The sequence below is a fragment of the Strigops habroptila genome, chromosome 8 (assembly GCF_004027225.2).
Source record: "Strigops habroptila isolate Jane chromosome 8, bStrHab1.2.pri, whole genome shotgun sequence".
NCBI classification, from domain to species: Eukaryota; Metazoa; Chordata; class Aves; order Psittaciformes; family Psittacidae; genus Strigops; species Strigops habroptila.
In genome coordinates, this window is record NC_044284.2 from 42,987,033 (window position 1) to 42,999,377 (window position 12,345).

Sequence of the window (12,345 nt, forward strand, 5' to 3'; positions counted from 1 at the left end):
GTTTGTGGGGAAGAAGTCTGGCTCCAGACTTGAATGTGTGCATACATACCCAAACTCTCACACACACACGTAAGGTGATACACCTATATGCACACACACATGTTCCTGCAGGTGCTGTCTGTCTCCAGATCAGCATAGTTCTCACCCAGCCCTGGGTAGAGAAAGTGCAAAGAGCCTTGAGACATTTCAGTGAACCAGCATGACAGGGTGATGGAAGGAAAACTTTCCAGGGCAAAGAGTTTTGGTTTGGCTTCCCAGCACCTGGGTTTCAACAACAGAGTCCAGCAGCGGGGATATCACTGGGCTGGGCAATGAATGGGATAGTATGGATGCAGTCTGAGAAGCGGCCAGCAGCAGAGATGGCTGATTTGACGCGTCTCATCAGTTTGCCCCTGAGGAGTTGTGGCTGATGTTTTGGGGTACAGAGGAGTGGAGGCCCATCTCGGAGCACTTCCTCTCCAAAATAGCTGCTACTATGGGCCTTAGAGATGAGTAAGGGACATTTGTGCTCTCCTGTCCTTTGAATCACCTATCTAACCTGCTCACAATTTGGTGGGGTCCCCACAACCTTGCATGGCTAAGGCCAGGAAGCACAGAGCAGTAATAAATTGTGCGTGCATTGCACAAGCTTGTGCAATGGTACCGGCTGTTATCTCCTCCTTCTCCCTGCTGTCCTCCTGCAATATTATTTTTAAATTGCTAAGATAAAACAAATTTGGCAGATTGAAAAAGGGCTCTAAGACATTACATGCTGACAAGTTTCATGAAAATAAGGTAGAGAGATCCAAACTACTTTCTCTCACTGAACAAAATGCTTCACCTGTGTGCCATGATATTATTAGACAGCTGAGAATCCACACCTGTGTGTCACAGCCTCCACAGGTTGTCTCTTTGTTGTTTTGGTTATTTTTTGGTTTGGGTTTTTTTTTTTTTTAAGTTAGGTAGAAGAGGAGATATTTAGGGCACCTGAAAGAAGTGGGTAGTCTATGCTGGGAAAGGCATGTGGTGTGGTAGTCAATGTGGAGGAGCCGAATGTGGGAGCAGAGCAGGCGAAGGCTTGGCTTGCCTTGTTTGGTGCCTTACTGCATCCCACTAATGACAACTACAAGGAGTGTGAGTTGCCCTGAGCATCTTATTGCTGTCCAGCTGCTCATCTCTCTGTGTATTTCTTGTTGGCTGCAAGACCCCTGGGAAGGTTGTCATCTCAGCTCCTGTTTGTTGTACCTGAAAATCGCCATCAAAACTAGGAAGCTAGTGATAGGAAGCTCCTGTTCAGATACATGCAAAGGTGAGAGGAATATTTCTGAGGGCTTATAGCATACTTGGGTAGACCATATATTGGAGAACCACAGGAGCTGCTAGTGCTGGGTTTCATGGGAAGTTTCAGGAATGGGTGCAAATACTCAAGTTAGAGACTTTCTCACTGATGCTGCAGATTGAGCTTGTAATTTTCTGTGAGAAAAGAAAGCAGAAGCAAATGTGCTGGTCATCTGCATAAGCACAGACCTTTGGTTTTTCCCTTTCTTGAAATGTAGCTGGGGGAGGGAAAATGGGAGAGTTTGTGGTTTCTGCCTCACCTTCTCTGAGCATCACATATGGTCACAGCATAGGAGACGGGTTTTCAGGCAGAGCTCCAGTGAGGCATAAGTCTCACTGATGTCCTTCAAAAGGAAAACCACTTTTGGGAGTACGAAAGGCCAAACTGGGGTCTGGTGGCTGTTTGCAGTGTGAGGCTTGGCCCTTCAACTGTGGGGGCTTTACCTAGAAGGTTTCTGACCATTTCAGGAAACTCTGGGCTTTCTCCTCCCCTGGCAGCAGAGGCTGAGGGGTCCCTGCATTGCTGGGAGTGCGAGCAGGAGGCAATCATTTGCTGGGCAGCCTGGGAAGGTGGAGGAATGGGGCTGTAAGCAGCTGCCAGGCAGGTGCACATTGGAGAGGAAAGGTGAGATGGGAAGATGATGGGGAATGGGAACTGCCTGTTCAGCTTGACACCAGGCCAGTGGTGAGGTGGGAAACAGATGTCTAACATACCATGGCCTACCTTGATGGTCTGTGGGATGTCAAAATGGTATATGCATTTGCTGCCATGTGCCATCTGTGGCATGGGACTCCTTCCCAGCCTCAGGGTCATGAGAACTGGGGTATTCTGCCACCTTTGCTTTGGGTTTGATGCTTAAGGACAACCTGTCTTTGCATCAGTTTCCTCCTCTGAAAGAGGGGAAAGTGTGTTGAGATCTTTGGATTACACCAAGCCATGGTGTGGCTCATTCCACCCTATGGCTATTTATTCTGCAGAAACTCCTGGAGGCCCTAGAGTGAGTGCATGGGCTGGCTATTGGACATTTCCACAGGAAGAAATTAATGCATCTGATGGTGGTGCCCCAGGTGGCAAATGCCCCATCTTCTTCTGCCTTCCCTGCTGGTGGCTGGAGGGGGAGAAGATGAACACTAGAAGGCAGTAATACTCTTCAGCATTCAGGTAAGGTGATAATACCTGCCAGTACTCTAACCTGAAGTTTTGTAAAACTTTGAATCAAGTTAAAGAAAACAGCTAACAAAGGGATGTTTCATGCTTGTCCTGTAAAGATGGTCCTACTTCTGGTTTAATGGCTGGCTGAGATCTGCAGTTATGTAGGGCCCTGGGACGCCTTGGCTTGCTCACCCAGGAGCACAGAGAGCATGTCCTTCATCTCCTCCCTCTCCTCACCTTTCTGATTCTTTCTTTTCTGTTTGTCTTTTACTCATGATCTTTGTGGGCCACTTTGGTCCATCGCTTTCTTTTCGTGTGATTTACTTCCCGCACATGAAAAGGTCCCTTCACCTGTCCCACCTATTACCTCAAGCTCAGGCTGATCAAGCTCACTGTCCCCAGCATTCTTTCTTTGGAGACAGAGCAGGAAGAGTTTCCCTTGGATGCATCTTGTCCCTCAGCAGAGTTCTCCCACCCAGTCTCAGAAATCCAGTTGTGTTGTAGGAGGAGGCATCTGGGAAAAGGAGGTGCTTAGGCTGCTTCCAGAATGTGAATTTGGCATCCCAAGTTGCTGTTCAGCCTGTGGTGCTGTATGCATGGGGAGCACTGTGGCTCGCTTCAGGGTAAAGCCACAGTAGCCAGTCGTGGAGCTGGGCGCGTTTATTGCCTTGCAGGTGAGACCATCCCTTTGTAGCAGACTCACACATGTTCATATGCTCACCCACAGCACCAACTTACTTTCACTCACCATTTTTCCAGGACATCTGCTGGTATTGGGCTGCATTCCCAAACCCCAAGACTGGGAAGAAGGGTCATCTGAAGGATTCCCTTAGACATGGGGAGTTCTAAGGAGAAATACTTACCAGGAATGTCAGTGGGATATCAGTGAAGGTAGCACAAAGAGCTCTTGTGGCTTCTGTGGCTTCTGCTGTCACCCCTGTGGCAGGGGTTTACAGGGGCTAAAAGCAGACCCTACTGCCAGTAGAATGGGGTACTTACGGCTGGGACTCCACAGCACCCGCTTGGAAAGGCCAGGTTGGTTCCAACATTTGAAGACATTTGAAGGAAAACTGGGAGAAAGAGGGTAAAACCTAGCTCACCAAGAAGGCACACAAATGCCCAGGAAAGGCAGAGAAATGGGTATTTAATGCGTGGAGCAGCATACAGAGGTGTGTACAGATAACCATTCCTCATAGCATGGCAGTATGTACACCCACCCTGTCATGCCTAAACTTGGACACCCTGAGAGCCAGGGTACAAGTTGCCAGCTTACAGCCAACTAGATAAAGCCTTAAACACCCACGTGAAGACACAACTCCCTCCTCATTCAACATGTGGTCATGTGCTGCAGGACATCATGCACAAAAGCTCCCTCACGTGCAGAAAAAGGGTCACACCAGTATTCAGTAAGGCACATACTGCTGTGTACATAGATGCGCACACAGTGTTTTGGGTGTATCTACACCCACACGTATCTGTCCACATGCACAACCTTGCTCTGGTGCTTTTTCTCGCCTTTCCAGCCTGTGCCCAGCAGCTTTGCTTGCCTTCAAGCTGGGTACAGCAGAGCCCCACAGCCCTGCTATGCTCACTTGGGTCTTAGAGACTGCAAAGGGTAAACTGGGACCCAGAGGGGGGGGAGGCTGAAAGCAAACTAATGATGAAAATGTCTCCTCCATGCCTGTGCCTTAATTAAATGCATGGAGAGGCTCGGGGAAGCACATCTGTTTTCAATCTGGAGCCCTTTGATGGCATCAAATGTTCTTTCCCCAGATCAGGGGGGATGGAAATTCTGGGCTGGCTGTGGCAGCTTAGAGCCCAGGCTCCAGCCACCGGGAAGCGGAGGCCTTTCCTGGCCTGCAGGACCCTGCCTTGGCCGCCAGCCCTGCTGCCCTCGGGGCCCTTCCGCGGTAGGGTCAGGGTACCTCCCTGCACCGCTACCTGCCCTTGGCCAGGGGACCAGCCGGGCCAGGCCAAACTGCTAGGACTTCTTTGCTTGCTGGCCTGAGGAGCTCTGAGTGTGTCCTCCTCCTCCTGTCCTTTTTTAATTTGCTGTTTCTCTTTTTGTTGTCATCCCCCCCTTCAGCTCTTTTGCTCTCCTTTTGGCCTGTCTTTTAGTTCTCTGTTGCACTTTTTCTTCCTCTTTCACTATTCTTCCTTTCCTCTCTCCCGTTCGTGCTTTCTCTTCTATTTGTTACCTTTTCATCTGCATTTCCCATTTTCACTATTTCTCTCCTTCTGCTCCTCCCGTCTGCGCCGGGAGCCCTCCCCAGGGCCGCACCCGTGCTCCCCTCCAGGTGCAGCTCCGGCTGACAATTGGGGGACTCCACACCCCCTTTACGCCCCCCTACCCGGGGGCTCCCCCAGCCACCCCCCATGAGGAGCAAATGAGCGCGGCGGGGCCGACGCTGCCCGCACCCGGCCCCGGGGGGCCGCGCTGGTGCCACGTCCCGGCGGGGCCCCGCGGGCCGCCCTCCCCCGGGTGCCCGGCGCGGCCGGAGCGCCGCGGAGCCGCCCCCGCCGTTTGAAGTGCGGTGCGGAGGGGAGGGGAGGGCAGCGCAGGGGCGGAGGGAGGGAGCCGCCGGCAGCGGAGGCGGAGGGACGGGGCGCAGCAGCCCCACAGCCACCCTGCGCCTCTCGGCCGGCGGCAGCTCCCCGGGCCGGCCGCCGCCTCTCCCCTCCGGCATGTTTTAAGCCCAGCCCTGCGCGCTCCCCTTCGGGCTTCCTTTCCGGCCGCCGTAGGGTCCCGTCCCGTTGCCCCCCCTGTTCGGTCCTTGCGCATCCCCCCTTCGAAGGGCCGGCGGCTGGGGGGGGGAGCGGGGCTGGTGGGCGACCGGGGGGGGGGGGCGGGCGAGGGCAGAAAAGCCCCGCTCGGTACCATGGCGTCTAGCTATGCCCACGCCATGGAGAGGCAGGCCTTGCTGCCCGCCCGCCTCGACGGCCCCGCCGGCCTGGACAATTTACAAGCCAAGAAGAACTTCTCCGTGAGTCACCTGCTGGACCTAGAAGAGGCGGGCGATATGGTGGCAGCCCAGGCGGACGAGGGCGGCGGAGAGCCTGGCCGGAGCTTGTTGGAGTCCCCCGGGCTGACCAGCGGCAGTGACACCCCACAACAGGACAGTAAGTGCGAGGACACTCCTCCTTCCATCGATTCCAGGGGCAGCCACTCCTGGGCCGGAGCGGAGCGGCCAGGGATGCCACGGCGGCGGCGCCCGGGGCCAGCCCCGAGGGGGCTCTCGAGGGGGAGCGGCCGAAGGAGCCGCCGGCCGGTCCCAGGGCTGGCTCGCCCCGCTTCCCGATCCGGCTTTTCCCGCCGTGCCCTTGCGGGCAGCCCGCGTCCTCCCGGCACCCGGCGGCCTGCGAAAACGCTTGTTTTCCCCCGGCCGCGTCCCGAGAAAGGGGGAGCGGCGAGCTGCTCTTCGCCGCTGCCGTGCCGCGCTCGTCGGGTCCCGTACTGCGCTGCTCCGTCTCCCTTTGGGGGACCGGGAGGAGAACAGCCCTAGGACTGGCGGCCGGGGTCAAGCCTGAGGGCTAACCGTCTCTTCCATCGCCTGCCGGCGAGGGCGAGCTGGGCACAGGGCTTGCCTGGACGGGGCAAGGCGCAGCAGGCGGCTGAGCCGCCCTCCATCCATCCACCCGGCCCTCCGGCCCGTTGGAGCTGGGACACCGTAGTTTGCAGGACACCGGGAAACTGCTTAGGGCTTTGGGGTTTGGATGGGAACCGGTCGATTGTCCAACGACCTGCCCGGAGCATCGCGGCTTGCAAAAAGCCCGAGGGTGCGTGCGCGGCTGCGGAGTGGAGCCGCCGATCCCCTCCTCCCCGCGCCCCGGTTCTCCCGGTGCGGGCCTGATGCAGGCCCGGCGAGCAGGGCAGGGCGCGGTCCTGCCTCTGAACTGCCCCTCGTAACAGGTCCTCGCTTGGGAGCGCGAGTAGCTGTAGAACAACAGCCCCGCGGCTGGAGGCAGCGGGGATGGGCGCCGGCTGCGCGGCGTTTTCCAAGTGCCTGTTGTTACTTTCAGCGCTGTCAGAAAGGGCTAACAGCGGCGGAGCGGGGTGAGGTGAGTGTGCAGGGTCAGAAAATTCCCCCTCATGCTCCCTCTGCTTTCTGTTTAAAAAAATCCCCAACATATATATGTATCTCCCCGGCCGCAGGGGCTGGCCGCGATTTTCGCTGTGGGTGAGGGCTGATCGCGGCCGGCCCCGCCGTGACTCCCGTGGGGTGGGCAGGGGCCGCGGCTGCGGACACGGGCTCGCTTCTGAGGGAGCCCCCCATCCCGGACCGGGGGGCTGCCCTGCGGCCGCCGCTGAAAGGCGGAAAAAACCCCAGCCAACAACAACAAAAAACAAAACCGAAAAACGAACGAAAACTGCACTTGCGATTTTCGTTCGTTCGCTTTTAGTTTGTTTTGGTTCGGTTTTTTGTTTTTTTTCGGCGGGAGCCACCTCCGATCCTCTTTTCCCCGCCGATCCGACGTGGCTTTCTCGGTATCCTGAAGGAAACCGAGCTGAGGAAGGGGCCGCTCTTTTCACCACCGCCTGTGGGATCGCCGAGCTTGACACCGACAAGACATTTTCTCTGGGCGGGGAAGCAGCATCCCGAGGCGGGTTTATTGCGGGAGCGCGGTCGGGAAGGGAGCGAGCGGTGCGCGGCTGCGGAGCGGCTCCTCTCCCTCCCGAGAGCCGGAACGGCCGCCGCTGGAAGATGGCTTCAAAAAGGTTCTCTCCCCAAGACCCGGAAAAATGCAGTATCTGGCTCTAAAGGTGTATATTTTAGCGGGGAAGGCGGTGATTGCTGCTCCCCTCAGTTCAGCTCCCTGTGCTGCAGTACTGCGGATGGAGAGTCCCCAAGATGCTAACCAAGAAGTTACGTGGACAACTCTTCTTCCCTTCTATTTCCCCCTCGGTTTCGGTTATCATATTTTCTTTTTTTTTTTTTTTTTTTGATCTGATTTACTCCTGTTGTTGCCCCTTGCCAACTGCTGAGCTCTCCGGAGCTAGCTAGGTCAGCCTGGAAAAGAGGGGCCGTGTTTCCCCCATACCCACCCTGCTTTTAAAGCATGAAAAGGACCCAAAATCCCGATCCAAGGGTGTGTTTCCCAGCCGGCATTGCAAAGCAGGGACCAAGCTACAGCTTCAAATAAATTAGAAGTTCTCTGTATGCTGTAAAAGTTTTAATGCCATTGTGGTGAATTAGAAGGTTTTAAAAGTATTCTAAAGTAAGCAAAACAAACAAACAAAAAACCCACCAAACCCCAAACAACAAACACCAAGAACAAAAAAACAGAGATATTTTTTCCTTGGTTTATTGGGCAAAGCTGTCATCTAGGCTTTCTGGCATTTTCACTGATGGGTTTATCAGAGCTCATGGGTCTCTGTTCCTCAGTTTCCCCACCTACTGCATGTGTTTTGTAGTCCATGCAGAAAAAGGGCTGTGCTGGAGCTAGGCAGTACAACAGAGGTATGAGCTTTTCTCAGTGAAAATTGAGAGCTGGTTCAGTGGAAAAGTTAACACAGGGCTCAGTTATTCTCTATGTTACTAAGGGAGAGAAGGTAAAAGCTGTTTGGAGAAATTGGGGAATGTTTCAAGAAGACTGAAAATGTTCTTCCAACCTGGAGGAAAGTCAGCTAGTCTGTCGTTGGTTTCTGTCCCCAGCTGAACTGAAAAGCCAAATTATTGATGCTATTTTTGACATCCAAAATTAAGGGGAGAAGTTTGGTACAGAAATTACAAAAGGTTTTATTTTGACATTTGAGATTGAAGGAACTATTTCACCACTAGATCATGCGAAAGGTTCAGGAGAAAGCATTTCTCTTTTTAAAAAGAAAAAACCCAACATCCCTTGTAGTAGCTGTGACTGTAATATTTACAGGGAGAACTGTCAGCATATTAAGGAGCTGCTTTTTCAGTGGTGCTGCAAAGCTGTCACTCTCACTGACTTTAGTTCAACTTGTAGTTCTGAAAACCATACCCTAAAAGCTGATACAATTCACAACCTCCCCGCCTTTGCCCCTTAGCCAAGGAAACTTTGCAAAACCACCTGTTAAGATACAACCAACTCTTGTGTTGGTAGCAGGGCTTTTGCTAACTCTGGCTAAAGCTGGGATGAAAATGTGGGTCCCAGCTCAGCAGAGAAGACCCCCTGAGCTACCCAGCAATGGCTGTCGGCTCCTGTTGCTCCCTTTGGGGGTGGCAGAAACCTGACGGCAGCCTACGGGTACCCAGAGCCTGTGGCTCTGAACAGGGTTAATTCTCCAAATCCAGAGCTAGTAAGCTGTTAGGTTGGTTTGGGTTTTCTTTTGGTTTTTAAGATAACATTTTTGACCTCTGCTTTTTTTTGGTTGGTTAGTTTGAGTCTCATTGTTGATGGTTCATTAAATGACATGGAGAAAGCATGAGCAGCAAAAGAAAAATTGTTATGCTCAAATTTCTTTTGTGAGGAATGAATAAACCCCACTTTGGTCCAGTACGTGTACAAGTTCTGAGTATTGGAGTTATTACTGTCCTTTAATTTCTCTTCAGTATATAAATGATGGCAGTTTGGGGGCTGTGCTTCTCTCAGGCTGGCAGATTACACCGGGCTGTCAGGGCTGGTTCATGATTAAGCTTGGGGCACAGCCTAACTGTGGCCCTCTGCGACTTCTTCCATCTCGGCAGGCATCGATACCCCTCAACACTGCTGCTCCTTCCCAAGAAAGCAGCGACCCTGCCAGGGCAGCCAAGAGGAGGTGGGTTTCTTTGCTCAGGCTGGGTCAAGCAGAGCATCTGTGCTGGCTTCAGCCCCCTCTTCTCAGGCAGTGAACCGACAAGGAAGGGGTTTTTCAGCAGGCATGTTGTCTGGCGATAGATCTTGTTGCTGCTGGATTTTGCAGATATCAGAAATAGAAATTATTTCAAGGAAGGACAAGACAAATTCAGAGAGGACTGAGGATGGCTCTTCACTGCAACAGTGTATGGAGGCAGTGTCCAGCTCAGGGAGCCACGGGACACAGAGGCTGGAAGGATGAGCTGGGGCCGAGATTGCTCCATTGCTGCCTGGACTTATACCCTCTGACTGTCATTACTAGCAGTCTGAGACAGGATCCTGAGCCGAAGGATCTGTGGTCTGCTCCCACATGGCTGTTCTTTATGCTTTAATTGCCTCTTTTTAATCAGAACAAGTGAGGTTGTTACAGTAGTGTGTAAATATTGAATTATTTCTCTTTTTTCTTTCTTTATTTTTTTTTTTTTGCCATTCTGATCCCGAGGTTGTCTGCGGTGTTGTGCCTTCCCATCCTCACAAAGAAAGTATGCCTTCTTAAAAAGGTGGAAAAGCTCTGCCACTGCTTTGAAATGTGAAAAGCGATTTGGTGTTGCATGGAGCATGAACCTGAGAGGAAGCGCCAGGGACAACTGCAGGGTTTTCTTTGCAAACCTCTGGTTTATCTTGAAGTACTAAGTGTCCCTTTTGTTAGTAAAACGCAGCCCTTACTCCCAGAAGGCGCTGAGACTGTAGATCGGGGATGTACAAAGAATAGAAAGGAAGGGCAAAAATGCAGGCTAAATTGATTAAATCTAGCAGCTATTTTCTTGCTCTCTTGTCGCGCAGAGCTGATGGACAAAGGGAGAGTCTGCAGGAAGCACCTGGCTGCTGATGTCCACAGGTTACACACGGGTGAGCGAGGGAAACCAGCAGCGGTGAGCAACCTTACAAGGTGCTGCTGAGAAAGACTTTCCAGAACCAATTCTTTTCTTCCAGCAACTGATGTGGGAAAATTGAGGATCAGGTCAATATTATTTTTAAGGCACTTGCTGTTTATGTTATCTGCGTGAAAAATACAACTTCTTGCTTTTTCTTGCAGGAGTAATCTTTACGCGTGCCAGTTGTACCGTGCGTATTCTAGAGGCTTCTCACAGGAAGAGTGAGCAGTGTTTGCTTGAGTAAAGGTTGAATAACAGACAGATAACTAACACAGATCAGTTGCTAGAAGTTTGAGTAACTTCTTTCCGTTTATGTTCCTTGGGCATACCTATTTAATTTCAGTCTCAGGCTGGCTGGTGCATGGTTATTTCATCAAATATATCACAGTGTTAGATATTTTTCTTACATCCCTGAATCCTACAGTTTGAAGTGGAGAAACATTGTGTGTTTTTCATGTAAAATTCTAGAGCTTCTGGATGCAGACAAACGATGGAAATGTGGCCGCCACAAACATGTTGTTTTAAAAAAGGTAAATATAAAGACACCAAAAAGCAAACAAAAATGGACAATGTACTGTTAGTAAGAGAGAAAAGAGCTACATGACTGTGAAGGAGAGAGCTGATTCAGTTTGCAAGTTCTGGCCGTGCTGCCCTCTTTTTGATGGGCAAAACTAGACTTTATTTGTGAATTTCACTTTTTTTGATCATAATCAGTTTTGCTTCCTGGTTCTCATGGTCTCATAATTTGCTGATGGTATTTATATTTTCAATCCATCTGCACAAGGCTTTCAACTTTTTAATTTGAAAAAGATTTTGCTGAAGGTTTTTACTTCCCCCCCCCCAATGTAATGAAAACATTTCCATGAACATTAGATTTTGAAATCTCCCATAAAACTTAAAGGTTTGGTCTAAACTGCTAGAACACTTCTAATGAACATCAGCTTTCTGTCATCTGCACTGATTTTCCACTACTAGCCAGTCTATTTTCCATCTTTTTGATGGTGTATAAAGCAGTGATCGCATGGGAAAATATTATCTCAGAGTTAATTTGTGCAGTCCTTACTCACAGAAGTCATTGCATGCGATTCAATGGACCGCTTATACATATGCTAATTGGTGAGTATTAGCCCTTAAAGACTTGACCGGCAGCCTTGAGTCATGAAAAAAACTTTTTTTTCCTAGCTGGTGGAATATTTCTGTGCAGGCATGAAACAGTTTTGCTGTCTGCATTCAAGGCCGCGATCCTTTTGCCTTTCAGCAGAGGTGCAACATGCATCAAAATATGTGATGTTAGGAAGCCTGGCAAGAAAGAGCAAGAGCACGGACAGAGTATAAGCAGGAGGGGCTGGGAGAATTGAGTGTTTGACAGGGCAGACACAGAATTACAGAACCATAGTTCCTTCAAGGATATATTTTTTTTTTTTTTTTTTTCCCCTAGTAACTGAGTTTGGTCCCATGGTTTTTGACATCGCCAAAGTGGCTTGATGGGATTATAGGTGTTTATTCCTGGTTGCAAGTTGTTTATGATATATTTAATCGGTTTTGAAATCCATATTAAATAGCCCTGAGGGAGCTGTGTTCCTGCTGGGCCTCCGTTGCATAATGAAGTACATCACGAATATTTACCAAGTGTCACAATATTCCAGACTTGGGCTTCTGTTTCTGGGGAGAATGAATCACTGCATTGCTGGTTCCCCACCCTACTCGCCTTTCCTAAAGGAGGCTTGGATTTTGTGGCAGATTATGGAGATGTGAAGTGAGAATCATCACAGCCTAGCTAGAGGAGCAGTTGACCAAGGCTGTGATTGAATTTTCTGTTTGAACTGTCCTTGTGGCATTAAGCACAGAGCACAGAAAGGTGTCGCCTTGTGCTCGGGTGGTGGAGCAAAGAGCATAGGTTTTTAGCTGGTTCCCCCAAGAAAAACGTATTGTATGGTCACATGGGAAATATCTTCTGAACCCACTAGCTGCTCTTGTGGGACGACAGACACCTCAAAGGGGTGGTGAAATCCCAGCAGGTTTTATGGCAGTCTGGTAGGGTGTAGAGAAGGATGCCAGCAGTGCCTCCTCCTGAGGGGGAAATGCAGCACACATTCAACCTCTTACTAGCCGCTGTGTTGTAGACTGCGTTAGTGGAAGCTCATGCATGCATGGAGGCAAGGTGCCACCAGCCCTACAGCATGGGTCTGTAGGAAC

At 51.0% G+C, this 12,345-nt stretch overlaps 1 protein-coding gene across 1 annotated transcript in view; it reads left to right on the top strand.

Moving 5' to 3' along the window:
- Positions 1 to 5,349: 5,349 nt before the first annotated feature.
- PRRX1 (paired related homeobox 1) overlaps positions 5,350 to 12,345 on the top strand; it is a 40,840-nt gene continuing 33,844 nt past the window's right edge. The window contains exon 1 of the mRNA XM_030496233.1: positions 5,350 to 5,590. Coding sequence (XP_030352093.1) covers positions 5,350 to 5,590 — 241 coding nt within the window. The remainder of the gene's footprint in view (positions 5,591 to 12,345) is intronic.